Here is a 25,119-nt window from a genome sequence, read left to right as displayed (position 1 = left end):
CTTTTTGCTTTTCTGGTTGGGTATCTTTTGCTTCTTCGTATTTCAAATCTTTGACTTGATTCTTGGGATCCTCTTGTCTGCTGTTGGAGCTCTGTATATTATTCTTTATTTCAGTCAGTGTATGCTTAATTTCTAGTTGGTCCTTTTTCATAACCTCGAGGGTCTCACTAAATTTATCGGCAGTTTCTAGAAAATTCTTGAAAAACCTTATAACCGTGGTTTTGAACTCTATATCCAGTAGTTTGCTTTCCTCCATTTCTGTCATTTGTGACCTGTTTCTTTGTCTCTGCATTTTTTATGCTTCCCTGTGTTGGTAGAGTGGCTTTGTGTGCTAGGTGTCCTATAGGGCCCAGTGGCTCAGCCTCCCCAATTACCTGAGGTGGACACTCTTGGTGCACCCCTTTGTGGGCTTTGTGCACAGTCTTGTTGTAGTTAAGCCTTGATTGTTGTAGGTATCACTGGGAGGAATTGACCTCCAGGCCAATTGGCTGTGAGAATCAGCTGTGTCTACGATGGGAGAACTTCTGTGCTGAAGACACCCTTCTGGGGCAAGACTTGCTTCAGTGGGGCTTTGGTGCTCACTGAGTCTGCCCCCTGAGTGTGTCCCTTATGGATCTGAGTAGTTGTAATTGGATGGTCCCACTCTGACCACTGGGTACACTGGCTCTTGGATCTAAGGAGGTGCTAATTTAGCCTCTGCCTGAGGCTACCCAGCAGGAGCTATAGAGAGATCTGCAGATTCCCCTTCCTTGTTTGGGGTTTGGAGGTGCCCAAATGAGGCCCAGCTGTGAAGCAATGCAAGCTGCTGTGGGGTCTTGGGCCTTCTCTTGGAAGTTCTGGGTCTGTCTGGCCCAGCTGCAGTTTGTTAGGTAATTTTCAGATTGCAAAGGGCCAGGGCATTCATATGCAAAAGCCTCTGCTGCAGCTTGGGTGGGGCGGGGTCTCAGGTAATCAACAGGGCGGAGCAAGCAGCAATGGCTGATCCTCAGCCCTGCCCTAAGGGGCCCCGAGTCTCTGTGTCCTGGTAATCGCTGCAAGCACCCCGGAAAGAAAGCTGCCCTCGAGTTCCGAGTTCTTTCCCTGCCAGACAGTCCAGTCTCTTCCTGTATGAGTCTGGGTCCCCGAGACTCACCTGGAACTGGAGTTCAGAGCAGTCGGGGGCTTGTGACTCCCTCCTGATTCAAAAAGACAGCCACATCCTCAGTCGCCAGCCCCTGCCGAGTGCGCCTCCGTACCTCTGCACTTCCGCAGCTCCTCTGAGTCTCAGTGCCTTTCTCTTTCCTTCTAGTTGTAGAATTTCCACTCAGCCAGCCTTGCTGTGGTTCTGGATGATGTCCATTATGTCTTTTAGTTGTATTTTTTAATTTGTTGTGGGAGGCAGCAATTTCCGGTGTTTACCTGTGCCGCCATCTTGGTTTCTCTCTATTTATTTTGGCTTTCAAACACAGAAAGACAATGTTTAATAAACGGAATCATCTATTTTTTTTCTAATACAAAGACTTTCATAACTGAAATATTCTACATTATATTACACATATATTTGAGGTATACGTTATATACATAAAATTCACCTGTTTTAAATGTACAATTCAATATTTTTTTATTTATTGATTAAGGTATTACATATGTGTCCTTATCTCCCGATTGCCCCCCCACCCTACTCCCATTCATGCCCTCACCCCCCACCCCCCAGTGTCTATGTCCATTGGTTATGCTTATATGAATGCATACAAGTCCTTTGGTTGATCTCTCCCCCTTACCTCCACCCTGCCCTACCTTCCCACTGAGGTTTGAGCATCTGATCGATGCTTCTTTGTCTCTTGATCTCTTTTTGTTCATCAGTTTATGTTGTTCATTATAATCCACAAATGAGTGAGATTATGTGATATTTATCTTTCCCTGACTAACTTATTTCGCTTAGCATAATGCTCTCCAGGACCATCCATGCTGTTGCATATGGTAGGAGTTCCTTCCTTTTTACAGCAGTGTAGTATTCCATTGTGTAGATGTACCACAGTTTTTTAATCCACTCATCTGCTGATGGGCACTTAGGCTGTTTCCAAATCTTAGCTATTGTAAATTGTGCTGCTATGAATGGATGTATATGTCCTTTCTGATTGGTGTTTCTGATTTCTTGGGACATATTTCTAGAAGTAGGATTACTGGGTCAATTGGAAGTTCCATTTTTAATTTTTTGAGGAAGCAACATACTGTTTTCCACAGTGGCTGCACCAGTCTGCATTCCCAATAGCAATGCATGAGGGTTTCTTGTTTTCCACATCCTCACCAGCACTTGTCTTTCGTCAATTTGTTGATGATAGCCATTCTAACAAGTGGGAGATGGTATCTCATTGACATTTTGATTTGCATCTCTCAGATGATTAGTGACTTTGAGCATATTTTCTTATGTCTCTTGGCCTTCTGTATGTCCACTATCAAAAAGTGTCTATTTAAGTCCTTTGCCCATTTTTTTTATTGAATTGTTTATCTTCCTTTTGTCAAGATGTATGAGTTCTCTAGAAATTTTGGAGTTTAGGCTTTTATCAGAGATAACATTGGCAAATATGTTCTCCCATGCAGTGGACTTTCTTATTGTTTTGTTGATGGTTTCTGTTGCTGTGCAGAAGCTTTTTATTTTGATGTAGCCCCATTTGTTTATTTTCTCTTTAGTTCCCATTGCTCTAGACATTGATGGCAAACCTTTTGAGCTCGGCATGTCAGCATTTTGAAAAACCCTAACTTAACTCTGGTGCCATGTCACATTATAGAAATTTTTTGATCTTTGCAACCAAAGTAAAACAAAGATTTATATTTTTGATATTTATTTTATGTATTTAAATGCCATTTAACAAAGAAAAATCAACCAAAAAAATGAGTTCATATGTCACCTCTGACATGCGTGTCATAGGTTCGCCATCACTGTTCTAGGAGCTGTATTGGTATAGATATTGCTAAAACATATGTCTGATATTTGGCTGCATATGTATTCTTCTAAGATTTTTATGGTTTACCGCCTTACGTTTAAGTCCTTTATCCATTTTGAGTTTATTTTTGTGTATGGTGTTAGTTGGTGGTCTAATTTCATTTTTGCATGTATCTGTCCAATTTTCCCAACATCATTTATTGAAGAGACTGTCTTAACTCCATTGTATGCTCTTGCCTCCTTTGTCAAATATTAATCAAGCATAATAGCGTGGGTCAATTTCTGGTTTCTGTATTCAGTTCCATTGGTCTATATGTTTATTCTTCTGCCAGTAGCAGGCAGTTTTGAGAACAGTGGCTTTGTAATATAGCTTGATATCTGGATTGTGATCCTGCAAACTTTGTTCTTCTTTCTCAGGATTGCTGCAGCTATTCGGGGTCTTTTTTTATTCCTATGAATTTTTGGAGAGTTTGTTCCAGGTCTGTAAAATATACCGTTGGTATCTTAGTGGGGGCTGCATTGAATCTATAGATTGCTTTGGATAGTATGGACATTTTAATTATGTTGATTCTACCAATCCATGAACACAGTATATTCTTCCATTTGTTTATGTCTTCTTTTATATCTTTTTTAATGTCCTGTAGTTTTCTAAGTAGAGGTCTTTTACCGCCTTAAAGTTAAGTGTATTCCCAGGTATCTTATTTTTTTTGTTGGAACGGTAAATGGGATTTTTTCTTTGTTTGTTTCTCTTTCCATGAGTTCATTATTGGTGTATGAAAAGGCCATAAATTTCTCAATGTTAATTTTGTATCCTGCTGCAATGCCAAATTCATATATTAAATCTAGTAGTTTTTTTTTATGGAGTCTTTGGGGGTTTTCTATGTATAATATCATGTCATCTGCAAATAATGACAGTTTTACTTCTTTTCCAATGTGGGTGCATTTTATTTCTTCTTCTTGTATGATCACTATGGCTAGCACTTCCAGTACCATGTCAAACAGGATTGGTGAAAGTGGGCATCCCTGTCTTGTTCCCATTCTTAGGGGAAATGGTTTTAGTTTTTGCCCATTGAGTATGATGTTGGCTGTAGGTTGGTCATATAAGGCTTTTATTATGTTGAGGTATGATCCCTCTATTCCCACTTTGCTAAGAGTTTTTATCATAAAAGATATTGGATTATGTCAAATGCTTTTTCTGCATCAATTGATATGATTATGTGATTTTTATCTCTAATTTTTTATGTGATGTATCACGTTTATTGATTTGCAGATATTGTATCAGCCTTGCATCCATGGAATAAATCCCACTTGGTCATGGTATATGATCTTTCTAATGTAATGCTGGATCTGGTTTGCTAGGATTTTAGCATCTATGTTCATCAGAGATATTGGCCTGTAATTCTCTTTCTTTGTAGTGTCTTTATCTGGTTTGGGGATTAGGGTATTACTGTCTTCATAGAAAGAGCTTGGAAGTCTTCCTTTCTTTTGAATTTTCTGGAATAGTCTGAGGAGGATAGGTTTTAGTTCTTCTTTGAATATTTGGTAAAACTCCCCTGTGAAGCCCTTTGGCCCAGGGCTTTTGTTTGCTGAACATTTTTTGATGACTGATTCAACTTCCTACATAGTTATCGGCCTATTCAGATTTTTTTATTCTTCCTGATTGAGTTTTCAAGGTCATATTTTTCTAGGAATATGTCCATTTCTTCTAGGTTGACCAGTTTGTTGGAATAGAGTTGTTCATATTATTTTTGTTTAAAATCCTTTGTATTTCTGTGGGATCTGTTGTTATTTTGCCTCTTTCATTTCTGATTTTGTTTATTTGGATCCTCTCTCTTTACTTCTTGGTGAGACTCACTAGAGATTCATCAATCTTGTTTATATTTTCAAAGAAGCAGCTCTTGGTTCCATTGATCTTTTGTATTGTTGTGTGGTTTTTTTTTGTTTTGGGGCTTTTTGTTTGTTTGTTTGTTTTTGGTCTCTATGTCATTTATTTCCACTCTAATCTTTATTTCCTTCCTTCTGCTCACTCTGGGCTTTTCTTATTGCTCTCTTTCTTATTCTTTAAGTTGTAGAGTTAGATAATTTATTACCAGTTTTTCTTGTTTTTTGAGGTAGGCCTGTAATGCTATGAACTTCCCTTTTAGGACTGCTTTCATTATGTTCCATATTTTGGATAGTTTTGTTTTCATTGTCATTTGTTTCCAGGCTGTTTTTTTATTTCTTCTTTGATCTCTTTGGTAATGCAATCATTGTTTAATAGCATGATATTTAGCCTCCAAGTGTTTGAATTTTTTTGATTGTTTTTATTGTAGTTTATTTCTAATATTATGCCATTGAGATCTGATAAGATGCTTGATATGCTTTCTATCTCCTTGAATTTGAAGAGAATTTGCCTGTGTCCCAATATGTGGTCTATTTTTGAAAATGTCCCATGTGCACTTGAGAAGAATGCATATTCTGTAGCTTCAGGGTGAAATGTTCTGAAGATGTCGGTTTAGTCCATCTGATCTAGTGAGTCATTTAGGATTGCTGTTTCTTTGCTGATTTTTGTCTAGAAGATTTATCCAGTGATGTCAACAGGGTATTAAATTCCCCTACTATGACTGTATTGCTGTTGATCTCTCCCTTGATATCTTCCAGAAGTTTTTTTTTTTTTTTTAATATATATTTGGGTACTCCTGCATTACGTGCATATATGTTTACCAGAGTTATATCCTCTTGTTGTATTGATCCCTTTAGTATTATGAAGCAGCCTTCCTCATCTGTTGTTATGGCCTTAACGTTGAGGTCTATTTTGTCAGATATAAGAATTGCTACCCCAGCTTCTTTTTCACGTCCATTAGCCTGAAAAAATGTTTTCCATCCCTTCACTAACTGTCTGTGTGAGTTCTTTGTTCTGAGGTAGGTCTCTTATAGACACCATATATATATGGGTCATGTTTTCTTATCCATTCAGCTACCCTATGTCTATTGATTGGACCATTTAATCTATTTACATTTAAGGTTATTATTGATAGGTACTTGTTTGTTGCCATTTTTATTCTTTATGCCTGTGTTCCTTATTCCCTTCCTATTTCTTCTTTTTACAGCAGTCCCTTTAGCATTTCTTGCATTGCTGGCTTGGTGGTAATAAACTCCTTTAGCCTTGTTTTGTCTATGAAGCTCCTTATTTCACCTTCAATTTTGAATGATAGCCTTGGTGGATATAGTATTCTTGGATTCAGTCCCTTGCTTTGCATCACTTTATACATTTTATTCCATTCCCTTTTGGCCTGAAGTGTTTCTGTTGAGAAATCAGTGGATAGTCTAATGAGAGATCCCTTATAAATAACTTTCTGTCTCTCTCTGGCAGCCTTTAAGATTCGCTCTTTGTCGTTTACGTTTGCCATTTAAGTACAATGTGTCTTGGTGTGGGTCTTTTTGTGTTCATTTTGTTTGGGACTCATTGTGCTTGTGTGCCTTTTTTCTTCCCCAAATCAGGGAAGTTTTTTTTTTGTTGTTTTTTTAATATATTTTATTGATTTCTAACAGGAGGAAAGGAGAGGAATAGAGAGTTAGAAACATCGATGAGAGAGAAACATTGATCAGCTGCCTCCTGCACACTCTCTACTTGGTATGTGTCTGCAACCAAGGTACATGCCCTTGACCGGAATCGAACCTGGGACCCTTGAGTCTGCAGGCCGACGCTCTATCCATTGAGCCAAACTGGTTAGGGTTCAGGGAAATTTTTTGTCATTATTTCTTCAAATAAGTTTTCTAATCCTTGCTCCTCTTCTTGTCCTTCTGGTACCCTTTTATATGTATGTTACTTAGTTTCATGTTGTCCCAAAGCTTTCTTAGGCTCTCCTCCTGCTTTCTGATGTTTTTCTCCAATTGCTGTTCAGATTGGGTGTGTTTTGCTGCCCTAACTTTTAACTCACAAATTCAGTCCTCTGCTTCTTCTAGTCTATTGTTGAAACCTCCATCATGTTTTTTATTGTAACTATATCAGTTTTGATTTCCTCCTGATTCTTACGTAAGTTGTTGATCCTTTCATCCTTCCGGTTTATGAACTATATGACCCTTACTCTGAGTTCTTTTTCTGACATATTGCATGCCTCTGTTTCATTTAGTTTCTTTTTCTGGCAAGTCCTTTTTTTCCCTAAGGGGTTATTTCTTTGCCTCCCCATTTTTGCTGTCTCTTTCTGGCCCTGGGCACCCTGCTTTGGATTTGAGAGGTTAAAGATCTTATTAGGGCAATGGTCCAGAAATCATTAACCCAGAGGCTGGGTCTGCCTTGAATTTCACACCTTTATTGTCTCTGCTCTGAGTTGTGTTCCCTTCTCCCACAGATCTGGTTCCTCAGTTGTCTGCTTTGTGTGTTTTTTTAAATCCTCACCTGAGGATATTTGTCCATTGATATTTAGAGAACAGAAGAGAGAGGGAAAGAGAGAGAAATACTGATGTGAGAGAAACACATCTACTGGTTACCTCCTGCACGAGCCCCAACCAGGGCCCGGGCCAGGGAGGAGCTTGCAACTGAGGTATGTGCCCTTGACTGGAATCAAACCCAGGACCCTTTGGTCCATAGGCTGACACTCTATCCAATGATCCAAACTGGCTAGGGCTCAGTTGTCTGCTTTAGATGCTTGGGGTGGTGGGAGCATGTGCACATTTCCTCTGATGTGCAGCTTCCCGTGAAGACCCAGAGCTTTCTGGCATGCAACTTGCTGTGTGGCTCTGGCACCCATGGCATGGTGGCATCCTAGGTCCCTCAGGTGGCACACTTGTAGCGCTGTCCTGTGGCTCCTGAGTAGGCACACTGGCTTGCTCCAGGTTGCTTCTGCAGTGCTTTCCTATGGCTCAGAGTGAGGCGTGTGCTTGGTTGCTCCAGGTAGCCCCTGCAGAACTGTCCCAGGGACCGGGGGGAAATGGGTGTGGGCTGCTCTGGGTCACACAGTTCAAGCTCCTGTGTGGCCTGAGTGGGGTGCATGCTAGGTTACTCCAGTTCACTCCTCCTCAGTGTAGAGGGGGGTTGGGTTGCCCTGGGTCGCTCAGTCCATTCTCCCCTGTCACCCAGGGTGAGGTGTGCATTGGGTTGCTCTGGATGGCCCTGGCAGGACTGTCCCAGGAGCCTGGTTGGAGTGGGGGCAGATTTCTCTGGGTTGCAGAGACATAACTCCCCTGTGGTCTGGACTGGGTCATGCTCTGTGTTCCTCCAGGTCACCCCAACAGCAGGTCCCGGGGTTGGGGGTGGAGCGGGTGCCAGGTGGCTACGGTTCAGGCTAGCAGCATGATTCTGGGGTCTAGGGAAGGGGTGGGACATAGGGTTCCTCCGGCTTGCACTCACTGCAGGATCTTGAAGCCAGATCCTAGGATACTCAGTCCCAGAAAGCTGGTGAGGAGGCCTGGTGTGGGAGCTCACTCTGACAGCCCGCGCTCCTTGCAGACATCTGGGGGCCTGCCAGGAGGTACTGCACCACTTTCTGCTGGGGCACAGTGGTGGTTCCACATGGGTCATGGCTGGCAAGTGGTGTTCTTTAGGCATCCTCTCCCCTTCCTTATTGAAAATTGTCTCCTCAGCTGTGTCTAATTTGTTAATTCAGGGTGGATATTCTCTGATTTAATTGCTTTTCTGGCCTGTCCCTAGGAGGAGGTGCAGGACACTGCTGCCTGTTCGGCCACCATTTTTGCTTCCAGATCAAGGTGCTGGATCCCAAAGCAATTCTCATTTTTCTTTTTTTAACAAAGGAATAAATGGTCTCTTTTTTTTTAACAAAGGAAGGTTCCTCGTTTTAATTTATTGAAGGTTCTCATTTTTATTCCATTAAAATATCCCTGATGAAGCAATGCATTTGCAATAGTTTAAAATTTCATTTTAGTATACAGGTTTTGGAAAATTTAAAACATATATGTACTTCATGTGATTCTTTTTCTTTTCTTTTATTTTTTTATTCTTTTCCTTTTAGAGCCAAAGCACTGTAAAACAATTTCTTATCAACTTTCTGTGGATATTCCAGAAAAAAAGATAGTTGATGACAGACTATTTGATTTTGAACTAGACAAAAGAACCATGTCCATCACTAGTTGTGATTCTAGGACAGCATGTGGAAAGGTAATTAGCTTGTAATTTTTTTTCTTGCTACTCTTTAAAAAATAGTTTTACCTAAAAGTATAAAAGCTATCATAATGAATATGGCAGCTTATGTACATGGCACATTTAATTATGTGTCAAAAAGAATTGGTATAGCCTGGCTGGCTTGGCTCAATGGTTGAGCATTAATCTATGAAATAGAAGGTCATGGTTTGATTCCTGGTCAGGGCACATGCCCATGTTTTAGGCTCGATCCCCAGTGGGTGTATGCAGAAGGCAGCTGATCAATGATTCTCTCTCATCATTGATATTTCTGTCTCTCTCTCCCTCTCCCTTCCCCTCTCAAAAAAAAATGTATTTTTGTAAAAAAAGTAATTGGTATAGCCTTGGCCTTTTAACTTCTACTAGACTTTACAACAATACTTTACATATGTTTTATGGGGGACTAGTTTGGTTAAAACCTTTTTACTTTAAAATGTAAATGTAAATTGTACATTAAGGAACATTTGGAATCCTTTGAAGACTAAATAGAAAGGGGAAAAGACACTAAAACTCTCAACCACTTCCAAAAAAAATCATTAATATTTCAATATTTTCTAGACCTGCAATAGCCAATATAGTAGCTACTATTACATACAGCTAAATTTAAAATAACTAAAATTAAATAGAATTTAAGCTGTTATTCTCTTTTGTTACTGTTGTTAATCCTCATCTGAGGATATTTTTTCCATTGATTGTTTTTAGAGAGAATGGAAAATAGAGGATAGACAGAGAGAGAGAGAAACATTGATGCAAGAGAGATACATTGATTGGTTGCCTCCTGTAGGTGCCCCCTGGACCCTTCAGTCTGTAGGCTGATGCTGTAACCACTGATCCTCCAGCCAGGGCTAAACTATAATTCTTTAGTTATACTAGCCACATGTCAAGTATTAAATAGCTGTGTGTAACTAATTGCTACCAAATTGCAGGGCAGATATAGAACATTTTTATGGTCACCAAAAGTTCTGTTAGACAATACCCATTGGTGTTTGTTAACATACTTATAATTCTATTGTACTAGAGGCCCAGTGCACAATTTCGTGCATGGGTGTGGTCCCTCAGCCTGGCCGGTGATCAGAACCGATAGGGGCCATCTCACCCAGTCCTGATTGGGGCCAATAGGGGCTGGCCAGCTAAGAGGAGGGACTGTGGGAGGTTGGCTGGCCACAGTAGGTTGGCTGTGGGAGCGCACTGACCACCAGGGGGCAGCTCCTGCATTGAGTGTCAGCCCCCCGGGTGGTCAGTGCACGTCATAGTGACCAGTCAACCGGTCATTCGGTCACTTAGGCTTATATATATATAGATATGTAATTTTTACCTCCTTTTAAACTCAATTATAAAAAATATTTACCATGATATTGTGTGGCTTATATTAACATTATTTTTTAATATCTATGTGCTTTCTCATATAATTTATCTAAACATTCCCCTCTCATTGGACATACAGATTATCAACAGTTTTTTTGTTATACAAAATAACATTGCTTTGAATATCTTTGTGTATACATTTATTTATTTTTTAAAAAATGTATTTTATTGATTTTTTTTACAGAGAGGAAGGGAGAGGGATAGAGAGTTAGAAACATCAATGAGAGAGAAACATCGATCAGCTGCCTCCTGCACACTCCCTACTGGGGATGTGCCCGCAACCAAGGTACATGCCCTTGACCAGAATCAAACCTGGGACCCTTGAGTCCATAGGCTGACCCTCTATCCACTGGGCCAAATCGGTTAGGGCTACATTTATTTTTTATGTAAATATAATTCCTAAGAATAGATTCCTAGAAATTAAAGTACTGAGATGAGGTTTGTTTCTCTTGGGTGACATAGAATTTAAGGGGTGGCAGTGAACTGAAGTACCTGACAAAATCAAATACAAAAACTATCTGGAGGAAGATTACTCATCCAGCCCTCAAATTACTCCTATAAATTATCTTTCAAGTTCAATTACCAGCACACATTTAAAAGAACCAAGGACACTAGGAAAAAACACCACAATAAAAAAAAATCCTGACCGGAAACCAAGATGGCAGCATAGGTAAACACAGGAAATTGCTGCCTCGCACAATCACTTCAAAAATACAACTAAAAGACAAGTGGACATCATCCAGAACCACAGGAAGGCTGCCTGAGTGGAAATTTTACAACTAGAAGGAAAGAGAAAAGCACACTGAGACTCAGAGGAGGTGCGGAAGCAATGTGCAGAGGTACGGAGGCGCACGCAGAAAGGGCTGGCAACTGAGGACACGGTTGTCTTTTTCAATTGGGAGGGAGTCTCAAGCTCCTGACTGCTCTGAACTCCAGTTCTGGGCGAGTCTCTGGGGACCCAGATTCATAAGGGGAGAAACTGGACTGTCTGGCAGAGGGTGGAACACGAGGGCGGCTTTCTCTCAGAGGTACTTGCAGCGATTACCAGGACACTGAAATGTGGGGCCACTTAGGGTAGGACTGAGGAGCAGCCATAGCTGCTTGCTCGGCCCTGTTGATCCCCTGAGACCCGGCCCCACCCAAGCTGTGTGCAGAGGCTTTTGCATATGAAAGGCCTGGCCCTTTGCAATCTGAAAATTACCTAACAAACTGCAGCTGGGTCAGAGAGACCCAGAACTTCCAAAAAAAGGCCCAAGACCCCAAAGCAGCTTGCATTGCTTCACAGCTGGGCCTCATCTGGGCACCTCCAAACCCCAAACAAAGAAGGTGAATCTGCAGATCTCTCTATAGCTCCTGCTTGGTAGCCTCAGGCAGAGGCTAAATTAGCACCTCCTTAGAGATCCAAGAGCCAGTGTACCCAGTGGTCAGAGTGGGACCATCCAGATTACAACTCCTCAGATCCATAAGGGACACACTCAGGGGGCAGACTCAGTGAGCACTAAAGCCCCACTGAAGCAAGTCTTGCCCCAGAAGGGTGTCTCCAGCACAGAAGTTCTCCCACTGTAGACACAACTGATTCTCACAGCCAATTGGCCTGGAGGTCAATTCCTCCCAGTGATACCAAGTACAGTCAAGGCTTAACTACAAGACTGTGCACAAAGCCCACAAAGGGGTGCACCAAGAGTGTCCACATCAGGTAATTGGGGAGGCTGAGCTACTGGGCCCTAAAGGACACCTAGCACACACAAAGCCACTCTATCAACACAGGGAAGCATAAAAAAATGTGGAGACAAAGAAACAGGTCACAAATGACAGAAATGGAGGAAAGCAAACTACTGGATATAGAGTTCAAAACCACATTTATAAGGTTTTTTAAGAATTTTCTAGAAACCACCAATAAATGTAGTGAGACCCTCAAGAAATCTAGTGAGACCTTCGAGGTTTTGAAAAAGGACCAACTAGAAATTAAGCATACACTGACTGAAATAAAGAATATTATACAGACTCCCAAGAGCAGACTAGAGGATCTCAAGAATCAAGTCAAAGAATTGAAATATGGAGAAGCAAAAAACACCCAACTGGAAAAACAAAAAGAAAAATGAATGAAGATAGTGTAAGGAGCCTCTGGGACAGTTTCAAGCATACCAATATCCGAATTATAGGAGTGCCAGAAGATGAGAGAGAGCAAGATATTGAAAACCTATTTGAAGAAATAATGACAGAAAACTTCCCCTACCTGGTGAAAGAAATAGACTTACAAGTCCAGGAAGTGCAGAGAACCCCAGACAAAAGGAATCCAAAGGGGACCACACCAAGACACATCATAATTAAAATGCCAAGAGCAAAAGACAAAGAGAGAATCTTAAAAGCAGCAAGAGAAAGACAGTCAGTTACCTACAAGGGAGTACCCATACGACCGTCAGCTGATTTCTCAACAGAAACTATGCAGGCCAGAAGGGAGTGGCAAGAAATATTCAAAGTGATGAATACCAAGAACCTACAACCAAGATTACTTTATCCAGCAAAGCTATCATTCAGAATTGAAGGTCAGATAAAGAGCTTCACAGACAAGAAAAAGCTAAAAGAGTTTATCACCACCAAACCAGTATTATATGAAATGCTGAAAGGTACCCTTTAAGAAGAGGAAGAAGAAGAAAAAGGTAAAGATACAAATTATGAACAACAAATACACATCTATCAACAAGTGAATCTAAAAATCAAGTGAATAAATAATCTGATGAACAGAATAAACTGGTGAATATAATAGAATCAGGGTCATAGAAAGGGAGTGGACTGACTATTCTTGGGGGGAAAAGGGGTGTGGGGATGCGGGAAGAGACTGGACAAAAATTGTACACCTATGGATGAGGACAGTGGGGGAGGGGGAGAAAGGGCAAAGGGTGGGGTGGGAACCAGGTGGAGGGGAGCTATGGAGGGGGGGGAAGAGGAACAACTGTAATAATCTGTACAATAAAGATTTAATTTTTTAAAAATCCAGAGAAATAATATCCAATAAGAAAAGACCTGCAAATACTTTGGAAATTGAAATGATTTATGGTTATGAAAATAAAAGATTGACTTCAAGATATTTGGAGGGAACAAAATACTATAAAGTGACATAACAGGTTTGAAAAGAAAAAATAAACTTACAGAGATGAAAACAAAACAACTGAAATTGAAAACTTAAAAGAGAGTTAAAGATAATAACAAAATTCATCATGGGGACAAAAGAAGTAAGGAAAACAGAAGAGAGTGTATGATGTGAAAATAAAATGAGGGGCCTAAAATGTATTTACTCAAAATCCCAGAAGGAGAGGAGAAAGATAATCAGGCAGAGGTGGTATTTGAAATGATAATGGGCAATTTTTTCAGAACTGATAAAATAGACTGACCCACAGAATTAAGAAGCCAAATAAATCCCAAGCAAGGTGATTTTTTTTTGTAAATACTACACACTGTGCAGTGACAAATACATAGCTCAACTTTCAGACTTTGATAAATTTAAGTTTGCTTGATGAAATGTCTAGAGTTGCCAGACATTTAAAAAATAACAAAAGCAGAGAGTATAACCTCCCAGCTAGTAGAGGTTGAACAAAAAATAGAACAATTTATTTGCAATACCCCCAAAAAACAAGAAAGAATAAGAGAAGAAAAAAGCAGGTAGAAAACATCAAGGAATGTCAGCAATTATATTATATGTAAATAGACTAAATACCCCAGTTAATAGACAAAGACTGCCAATCTATATAATAAAAGCCTAATATCCTAATTGACTGAACAATGGAAGGAACTGCAGAATGACTGGTTGCTATGATGTACACTGATCACCAGGGGACAATACTCAATGGAGGAGCTGCCCCCAGCCTGCAGGCCCCAGGCCAGCCAAGGCAGGTGTGAGCAGTGGCCCCCAAAATGGCACCAGGCTGGCCAAGGTGGGTGCCAGCAGGGGCCCCCCAATCATCCTGCCAGTCACCCCACACATCGGCCCTGATTGCCAGCCAGCCCTAGGGACCCTACCTGTGCAGGAATTTCGTGCACTGGGCCTCTAGTTAAAAAATAAAAAGTCAACCATATACTGTTTATAAGAGACACATTTAAAATATAAGAATACAGCCCGGCTGGTATGGCTCAGTGGTTGAGCAACCACCTATGAACCAGGAGGTCACTGATCGATTTCTAGTCAGAGCACATGCTTGGGTTGCAGACTCAATCCCCAGTAGGGGGCATGCAGGAGGCAGCTGATCAATAATTCTCTCTCATCATTGATGTTTCTATCTCTCTACCTCTCCCTTCCTCTCTGAAATCAGTAAAAAATATATTTAAAATATAAGGATAGGAAAACCAAGATGGCGGCATAGGTAAACACCTGAGATTGCTGCCTCCCACAACAAATTCAAAAATACAACTAAAAGACAGAACGGACATCATCCAGAACCACAGGAAGGCTGCCTGAGTGGAAATTCTACAACTAGAAGGAAAGAGAAAAGCATACCGAGACTCGGAGGAGGTGCAGTGCAGAGGTGAAATACAGAGGTACAGAGGCGCATACGGAGAGGGCTGGCGGCTGAGGACACGGTTGTCTTTTTCAATCGGGAGGGAGTCTCAAGCTCTGAGCTCCAGTTCCGGGCGAGTCTCTGGGGACCCAGACTCATACGGGAGAAACGGGACTGTCTGGCATCAGTTGGAACTTGAGGGCAGCTTTCTCTCGGAGGTGCTTGCAGTGATTGCCGGGACACTGAGAAGCAGCGCCTCTGAGGGCAGGACTGAGAGCAGCCGTAACTGCTCTCTCTGCCCCGTTGATCCCATGGGACCCCACCCCGCCCAAGCAGTGCAAGGAGGCTTTTGCATATGAAAGGCCTGGCCCTTTGCAATCTGATAATTACCTAACAAACTGCAGCTGGACCAAGGCCCCAGGGCAACTTGCATTGCATCACAGCTGGCTCCTGCTGGGTAGCCTCAGGCAAAGGCTAGATTAGCACCTCCTTAGAGATCTGGGAGCCAGTGTGCCCGGTGGTCAGAGTGGGACCATCCAGATTGCAGCTCAGATCCATAAAGGACACACTCAGGGGGCAGACTCAGTGACCACCAAAGCCCAATTAAAGCAAGTCTTGTCCGGGAGGGGTGTCTCCAGCACAGAAGTTCTCCCAGTGTAGACACAGCTGATTCTCACAGCCTATTGGCCTGAAGGTCAATCCCTCCCAGTGTTACTTACTACAATCAAGGCTTAACTACAACAAGACTGTGCACAAAGCCCACAAGGGGGTGCACCAAGAGTGTCTACCTCAGGTAATTGGGGAGGCTGAGCCACTGGGCCCTATAAGACACCTAGCACAGAAAGCCACTCTATCGACACAGTGAAGCATGAAAAAATGCAGATACAAAGAAACAGGACCCAAATGACAGAAATGGAGGAAAGCAAACTACTGGATATAGAGTTCAAAACCACACTTTTAAGGTTTTTCAAGAATTTTCTAGAAACCGCCGATAAACTGAATGAGACCCTCAAGAAATCTAATGAGACCCTCGAGGTTGTGATAAAGGACCAACTAGAAATTAAGCATACACTGACTGAAATAAAGAATATTATACAAACTCCCAACAGCAGACTAGAAGATCGCAAGAATCAAGTCAAAGAATTGAAATATGAAGAAGCAAAAAACATCCAACCGGAAAAGCAAAATGAAAAAAGAATCCAAAAATACGAAGATAGTGTAAGGAGCCTCTGGGACAGCTTCAAGCGTACCAACATCCGAATTATAGGTGTGCCAGAAGAGAGAGAGAAAGATATTGAAACCTATTTGAAGAAATAATGACAGAAAACTTCCCCTACCTGGTGAAAGAAATAGACTTCCAAGTCCAGGAAGCGCAGAGAACCCCAAACAAAAGGAATCCAAAAGGGACCACACCAAGACACATCATAATTAAAATGCCAAGAGCAAAAGACAAAGAGAATCTTAAAAGCAGCAAGAGAAAGACAGTCAATTACCTACAAGGGAGTACCCATACGACTGTCAGCTGATTTCTCAACAGAAACTTTGCAGGCCAGAAGGGAGTGGCAAGAAATATTCAAAGTGATGAATGCCAAGAACCTACAACCAAGATTACTTTATCCAGCAAAGCTATCATTCAGAATTGAAGGTCAGATAAAGAGCTTCACAGATAAGGAAAAGCTAAAGGAGTTCATCACCACCAAACCAGTATTATATGAAATGCTGAAAGGTATCCTTTAAGAAGAGGAAGAAGAAGAAAAAGGTAAAGATACAAATTATGAACAACAAATACACATCTATCAACAAGTGAATCTAAAAATCAAGTGAATAAATAATATGATGAACAGAATAAACTGGTGATTATAATAGAATCAGGGTCATAGAAAGGGAGTGGACTGACTATTCTCAGGGGGGAAAGGGGTGTGGGGGATGCAGGAAGAGACTGAACAAAAATCGTGCAACTATGGATGAGGACAGTGGGGGTGAGGGGTTAGGGCGGAGGGTGGGGTGGGAAACGGGTGGAGGGGAGCTATGGGGGGAAAAAGAGAAACAACTGTAATAATCTGAACAATAATGATTTAATTTAAAAAAATAAAAAAATATAAGGATAGAAAAAGATTAAATATAAATAAGTAAAAATAATATATTGTGAAAATACTAATGAGCATTACTAGAGATAAAGAGGATCACTTACAAATCATAATAATTTTAATCTACCATGAAGATATAACATTACAAAATATTTTCCCTTATCAATATATTTTCAAAATATATAAAAGAAAATTTCATAGAAATAAAAATATTTTAATTCATAATCTAATGGGATGCTTTAACCTATTACTCACATAATTGAGAGGACTATTAGACCAAAAAGGAGCAATAATACAGTAGAATATTTGAACATCCCATTTAACAAATTTGTTCATGGAATGGAAGATTAAATAGTTTAAATATGACATTCTTCCCAAATTTCAAATTCTAACAGGATGGTATATTTGCATATGTGGGGGGGAAAAGCAGTATTGGCAAGTTGATTCTAATATTTACATGGAAATATAAAGAATCTAGAATAGCCAAGACATTCTTGAGAAGAACGCTGGGAAGGATGGAAACATAGTCTACCAGATAATTAAGACCTATTCTATATGATAAAAGGCTAATATAAAAATCAACCAAACAGTGGAATGACTGGTCACTATGATGTGCACTGACCACCACAGCAGTGTTGATGGGAGTCTTGCCAGGCTGGGAGGTACAATGGAGGTAGCCGGAGCCTCTCCTGCCTCCGCAGCAGCGCTATGGAGTGGAGCGGCAAGCCAAGTGATAAGGAGCAAGCAGGCAGGCAATTAGGAGTGAGGGGTCCTGGATTGCTAGAGAGTGCAGGCCAGGCTGAGGAACACACCCCTACCCCCCATGCACAAATTTCGTGCATTGGGCCTCTAGTTATAAAATATAGTGATCAAGACAGTGTAATGTTATGGCAAGATAAACAAAGAATAAATAGTCCAGAACAGACTCACAAATACATAAATGTCTGATTTATAACAGCAGTGGCACTGCTTAATAATGGAGATAGGAAAGTTTTTAAAACATAGCACTGGGACAGTCAGGTATCCATAGTTTTTTAGTGAAATTGGAACCACTACCTCACATCAGATGTAAAAATCAATTCCAAGTGGATTAAAGACCTAAATGTGAAATGCAAAAATGCAAAGATTTCCTTTATATAGGAGAATAGTTATATTACCTTATGTTAGGGAAAGATTTACTAAAAATTTATAAAAGATTTTTTAAAATAGATTTTATTGATTTTTTTTACAGAGAGGAAGGGAGAGGGATAGAGCGTTAGAAACATCAATGAGAGAGAAACATCAATCGGCTGCCTCCTGCACACCCCCTACTGGGGATGTGCCTGCAACCAAGGTACATGCCCTTGAGTGGAACTGAACCCAGGACCCTTTAGTCCCCAGACCGATGCCCTATCCACTGAGCCAAACCAGTCAGGGCTCCATAAAAGATTTAATAAATTAAAATTAAAGGTGTGGCCCTGGCCAGTATAGCTCAGTTGGTTGGGCATTGTCCCTTGCACTGAAAAGTTGTTGGTTGGATTCCTGGCCAGGGCACAGGACAGGGTTGTGGGCTCCATCCCCAGTGAGGGGCATGTAGGAGGCAGCCAACCAATTTTTTGCTCTTACATAAGAGTTTCTCTCTCTCTCTCTCCCTCTCTCTCTCTCTCTCTCTCTTTCTCTCTCTCTCTCTAAAAATCTTATTAATGAGAACCAAGATGGCAGCATAAGGTATACACCTGTACGTGCTGCCCCCCACAACCATACTAAAACTACAACTAAAAGACAAAACGGCTATCATCCAGAACCATGGTAAAGCTGGCTGAGTGGAAGTTCTATAACTAGAAGGAAAGAAAAAGTGCATTGAGACAGAGTAGGAGGTGCGGAGGTGCCAAGAGCAGAGGTATGGAGGCACGTGAAACAGGCTGGCAACTGGGTGCACTGTGTTTTTCAATCGGAAGGGAGATACAAGCTCCTGACTGCTCTGAACTCCAGTTTCTGGTGAGACTCTGGGGACCCAGAATCCTACAGGGAGATACTGGACAGTCTGGCATCGGGTCGGAAAGCGAGGGTGGCTTTCTCACAGAGCTGCTCATAGGGATCATTGTTACCGTGGGGGCGTGGGACTCGGGGACACAGAGACCCGGAGACCCAGAGACACGGAGACGGCTGACTGACAGCCATCACTGTTTGCTCAGCCCTGGTGATTCCCTGAGACCCCGCCCCATCCAATTTACAACCCCACCCAAGCTGTGCCCAGCAGCTTTTGCATATAAATTGGCAGTCCTTTCACAGCCTAACCTAACAAACTGCAGCTGGGTCAGAGAGCTCCAAAACCTCCAAACCCCAAACAAAGAGGAGAAATCTGCAGATCTAGCTGTAGCTCCTGCTGGGTGGACCCATGCAGTGGCTGAATTTGCACCTCCTTAGAGATCCAGGCGACAGTTTACCCAGTGGTCAGATACCAGATTACAACTCCTCATATCCATAAGGGACACACTCAGGGGGAAGACTCAGTGAGCACCAAAGCCCCATTAAAGCAAGTCTTGCCTCATAAGGGTGTCTTCAGCACAGAAGTTCTCCCACTGTAGACACAGCTGATTCTCACAGCCTAATGGCCTGGAGGTCAATTCCTCCCAGTGATACCAAGTACAGTCAAGGCTTAACTACAAGACTGTGCACAAAGCCCACAAAGGGGCGCACCAAGATTGTCCACCTCAGGTAATTGGGGAGGCTGAGCCACTGGGCCCTATAGGACACCTAGCACAGAAAGCCACTCTATCAACACAGGGAGGCATAAAAAAAATACAGAGACAAAGAAACAGGACACAAATAACAAAAATGGAGGAAAGGAAAATACTGGATATAGAGTTCAAAACCACACTTTTAAGGTTTTTCAAGAACTTTTTAGAAACCGCCAATAAATTTAGTAAGACCCTCAAAAAGTCTGTTGAGACTGCCAATAAATGTAGTGAGACCCTCAAGAAATCTAGTGAGACCCTCAAGGTTATGAAAAGGGACCAACTAGAAATTAAGCATACACTGACTGAAATAAAGAATATTATACAGACTCCCAAGAGCAGACTAGAGGATCTCAAGAATCAAGTCAAAGATTTGAAATATGAAGAAGCAAAAAACACCCAACCGGAAAAGCAAAATGAAAAAAGAATCCAAAAATACAAAGATAGTGTAAGGAGCCTCTGGGACAGTTTCAAGCATACCAATATCCGAATTATAGGAGTGCCAGAAGATGAGAGAGAGCAAGATATTGAAAACCTATTTGAAGAAATAATGACAGAAAACTTCCCCCACCTGGTGAAAGAAATAGACTTACAAGTCCAGGAAGCGCAGAGAACCCCAAACAAAAGGAATCCAAAGAGGACCACACCGAGACACATCATAATTAAAATGCCAAGAGCAAAAGACAAAGAGAGAATCTTAAAAGCAGCAAGAGGAAGACAGTCAGTTACCTACAAGGGAGTACCCATACGACTGTCAGCTGATTTCTCAACAGAAACTATGCAGGCCAGGAGAAACCAAGATGGCGGCATAGGTTAACGCTGGAGTTTGCTGCCTTGAACAACCACTTCAAAAATACAACTAAAAGACGGAACGGACATCATCCAGAACCACAGGAAGGCTGGCTGAGTGGAAGTTCTACAACTAGGAGGAACCGAGAATCAGAGGAGGCGCAGTGCTGAAGTAAAATACTAAGGTGCGGAGTGCACGCAGCGCGGGCTGGTGGCTGAGGGCGCAGTTGTCTGTTTCAATCTGGAGGGAGCCTCAGACTCTGAGCTCCAGATCCGGGCGAGTCTCTAGGGACCCAGACTCAAACGGGAGAAGTGAGACTGTCTGGCTTCGGTCCCTCCGAGGTTTGCAGTTGTTGCTGGGACAGAGAGGCAGAGCCCCTGGGGACGGACTGAGAGCAGCCATAACTGCTCCCTCCTCTGCCCTGTTGATCCCGTGGGACCCGCCCCGCCCAAGCCCTGCACAGAGCCATTTGCCGGATAGCCTCAGGCAAAGGCTAGATTAGCACCTCCCTAGAGGACAGAAGTTCTCCCACTGCAAACACAGCTGATTCTCACAGCCAGTTGGTCTGGAGGTCAAGTAGTAATTACCTACAACAATCAAGGCTTGACTACAACAAGACTGCTCACAGAGACCACAATGGGGTGCACCAAGAGTGTCTACCTCAGGTAATTGGGACACTTAACACGGAAAGCCACTCTATCGACACAGCGAAGCATAAAAAAATGCCAAGACAAAGAAACAGGCCACAAAGGACAGAACCGGAGGAAAGCAGGCTACTGGATATAGAATTCAAAACCACACTTTTGAGGTCTCTCAAGAGGCTTCTAGAGTCTGTTGATAAACTTGATGAGATGTACAGGAAATCTAATGAGACCCTCGATGGTGTGATAAAGGACCAACTAGAAAGTAAGCATACACTGACTGAAATAAAGAATAATATACAGAGCTCCAACAGCAGACAAGAGGATCCCAAGAATCAAGTCAAAGATTTGAAATGCGAGGAAGCAAAAAACACCCAACCAGAAAAGCAAAATGAAAAAAGAATCTGAAAGTGTGAAGATAGTGTAAGGAGCCTCTGGGACAACTTCAAGCGCACCAAAATCCAAATTATAGGGGTGCCAGAAGATGAGAGAGAGCAAGATATTGAAAACCTATTTGAAGAAATAATGACAGAAAACTTCCCCTACCTGGTGAAAGAAATAGATTTACAAGTCCAGGAAGCACAGAGAACCCCAAACAAAAGGAATCCAAAGAGGACCACACCAAGACACATCATCATTAAAATGCCAAGAGCAAAAGACAAAGAGAGAATCTTAAAAGCAGCAAGTGAAAGATACTCAGTTACCTACAAGGGAATACCCATACGACTGTCAGCTGATTTCTCAACAGAAACTTTGCAGGCCAGAAGGGAGTGGCAAGAAATATTCAAAGTGATGAATGCCAAGAACCTACAACCAAGATTACTTTATCCAGCAAAGCTATCATTCAGAATTGAAGGTCAGATAAAGAGCTTCACAGATAAGGAAAAGCTAAAGGAGTTCATCACCACCAAACCAGTATTATATGAAATGCTGAAAGGGATCCTTTAAGAAGAGGAAGAAGAAGAAAAAGGTAAAGATACAAATTATGAACAACAAATATGCATCTATCAACAAGTGAATCTAAGAATCAAGTGAATAAATAATCTGATGAACAGAATGAACTGGTGATTATAATAGAATCAGGGACATAGAAAGGGAATGGACTGACTATGCTTGGGGGGGAAAGGGATGTGGGAGATGCGGGAAGAGACTGGACAAAAATCATTCACCTATGGATGAGGACAGTGGGTGGGGAGTGAGGGCGGAGGGTGGGGTGGGAACTGGGAGGAGGGGAGTTATGGGGGGAAAAAAGAGGAACAAATGTAATAATCTGAACAATAAAGATTTAATTATTAAAAAAAAAAGAAACTATGCAGGCCAGAAGGGAGTGGCAAGAAATATTCAAAGTGACGAATAGCAAGAACCTACAACCAAGATTACTCTACCCAGCAAAGCTATCATTCAGAATTGAAGGTCAGATAAAGAGCTTCACAGACAAGAAAAAGCTAAAGGAGTTCATCACCACCCAACCAGGATTATATGAAATGCTGAGGGGTATTCTTTAAGAAGAGGAAGAAGAAGAAAAAGGTAAAGATAAAAATTATGAACAACAAAGTGATAACAAATACATATCTATCAACAAGTGAATCTAAAAATTAAGTCAATAAAAAAATCTGATGAACAGAATAAACTGGTAAATATAATAGAAGCAGGGACATAGAAAGGGAGTGGACTGCCGTAACCAGTTTGGCTCAGTGGATAGAGTGTCGGCCTATGGACTGAAAGGTCCCAGGTTCGATTCTAGTCAAGGGCATGTACCTTGGTTGCAGGCACATACCCAGTAGGGAGTGTGCAGGAGGCAGCTGATGGATGTTTCTCTCTCATCGATGTTTCTGCCTCTATCCCTCTCCCTTCCTCTCTGTAAAAAAATCAATAAAATATTTTTTTTTAAAAAAGAAAGGGAGTGGACTGACAATTCTCAGCGGGGGGGGGGGGGGCGTGGGTTTGAGGGGTGCAGGAAGAGGTTGGACAAAAATCTTACACCTATGGATGAAGACAGTGGCGGGGGTAAGGGCATGGGGTGGAGTGGGAACCAGGTGGAGGGGAGCTATAGGGGGGAAAAAGAGAAACATCTGTAATAATCTGAACAATAAAGATTTACTTAAAAAAAGAAAATGCTAAAAAAAAGTCTTATTAAAAAATTAAAGTTATGAAAGACAAGCCAAGAAGCGGTAGTTATATGCAGCACTTGTGACATACTAAAGGTTTATATCCTAAATGTAAAAAGACATGAAAAAAGTCCATCTAATAGAAAATGGGCCCAAAAATTTGCATACTTCTCAAAGGAAAAAATTCAAATGATCTATAAACATATATAAAGGAGTTCAACCTCATTAGTAACATGGAAAAGGAAAATTAAAACTACAATTGGGGATCAGCACATACCTATTATATTGGCAAAAAAACATATTAAAAAACTTAAGTCTGATAATACTGTATTGGAAAAGATATAGAGCAACAATCGCTATTGTTTGCTTCTGTTGAGAATGTAAATTGGTACAACTTGGAAATCATTTTTGCATTATCTAGTAAACTAGAAGACAGACATATCTTGGGATTTGCAATTCCTCCTCTGGGTATAATATCTGAAAGGAACTGGGTACCAGTATACATACATAAGAATATTCACAGTGTCATTGTTTATAATATACAAATGAAAGTTATTGGACTACAGCTACATACTGGGACATGTATCAATGTTGACAAAAAAATAAAATCATAAAAATATATAATGTATGATTCCATTTCTGTAAAATTTAAAATGGTAAAATTACACTATATTGTTTAGAAATTAGGACTAGTGATTATGTCTAGGAAGGATATTAGCTTTGGGATAGATGCTCTGAGGGCTTCTAGGTATCAGCACTGTGCTTTCTTGACTCGGGTGGTGATAACAGGGGCATTTATAATTACTGATTATCAAAATAGCATGTTTTAAAAACTATATGAATAGATTTCATATTTTTAAGAGTGAAAAATGTATTATCTTCTAAAACAAATGGCAACATTTAGATAAAATTTTGGTTGTTTCACTGTTTTACCCTAGGAATTCTTTGTCTTTAAAGCTTTTTATTGATTTTTAAAGAGAGAGGAAGGGAGAGGGATAGAAAGAGAGAAACATTGATGATAGAGAAACAATGTCAATCAACTGCCTCCTGCACACCCCCTACTTGGGATTGAGCCCACAACCTGGGCATGTGCTCTGATGGAATCCAACCAGTGATCTCTTGGTTCCTGTGTCGAAGCTCAACCACTGAGCCACGCCGGCCGGGATCCCCTAGGAATTCCTATATCAATTTTATCACAGTTCAAAATTAGGAATAAGTAGAATCAAATTGAATCTTTTATTTTATTATAAGATATTCTTGGGGACAAATTTATATCCCTATCAAGTATCTAATCTAATAAAAGACAAACATGCAAATTGACGATACCTTTGCTACACCTTAAGCCACGCCCACCAGCCAATCAGAGAGACTATATGAAAATTAACCCAACCAAGACGGCGGCCGGCAGCCACGGAGCTGGAGCGAGCAGGAGGCTTGGTTGCTCCAGTGACGGAGGAAGCCAAGCTTCCCACCTGCCGTGGCCGGCTCTGAGCTCCACTGAAGGCAACAAAGTTTCAATTATAGAAGATAAATAAACCTCAGATACCTGCTTTCAGCCGGGCTGTGGCCATGGAGCTGGAGCAAGCAGGAGGCTTGGTTGCTCCAGTGATGGAGGAAGCCAAGCTTCCCGCCTGCCCTGGCTGGCTCTGAGCTCCACTGAAGGCAACAAAGTTTCAATTATAGAAGGTAAATAAATCTCAGAATTTAAAAAAAGAAAAAAAAAGAAAAAAGGAGAGGCTGGGAGCTTCTGTCCCGAGGGGGCTTGGCCAGCCTGAAAACGGTCCTCAGCCCCTCACCCAGACTGGCCAGGCAACCCAGTGTGGACCCCCCCACCCTAAAGGGGGTGTGGCCAGCCTGAAAATAGCAATCAGCCCCTGACC

The 25,119-nt window shown here is 41.5% G+C and overlaps 1 protein-coding gene across 1 annotated transcript in view; it reads left to right on the top strand.

Annotated features, from left to right (window-relative positions):
- The window catches only part of ERICH6 (glutamate rich 6), an 86,637-nt gene that overhangs the window by 32,597 nt on the left and 28,921 nt on the right, over positions 1-25,119 (top strand). The window contains exon 10 of the mRNA XM_006096325.1: positions 8,872-9,017. Within this exon, the coding sequence (XP_006096387.1) occupies positions 8,872-9,017 (146 nt within the window). The remainder of the gene's footprint in view (positions 1-8,871; positions 9,018-25,119) is intronic.

The sequence above is a fragment of the Myotis lucifugus genome, unplaced genomic scaffold (assembly GCF_000147115.1).
Source record: "Myotis lucifugus unplaced genomic scaffold, Myoluc2.0 scaffold_175, whole genome shotgun sequence".
NCBI classification, from domain to species: domain Eukaryota; kingdom Metazoa; phylum Chordata; class Mammalia; order Chiroptera; family Vespertilionidae; genus Myotis; species Myotis lucifugus.
This window is presented reverse-complemented; position numbering and strand designations above follow the sequence as displayed.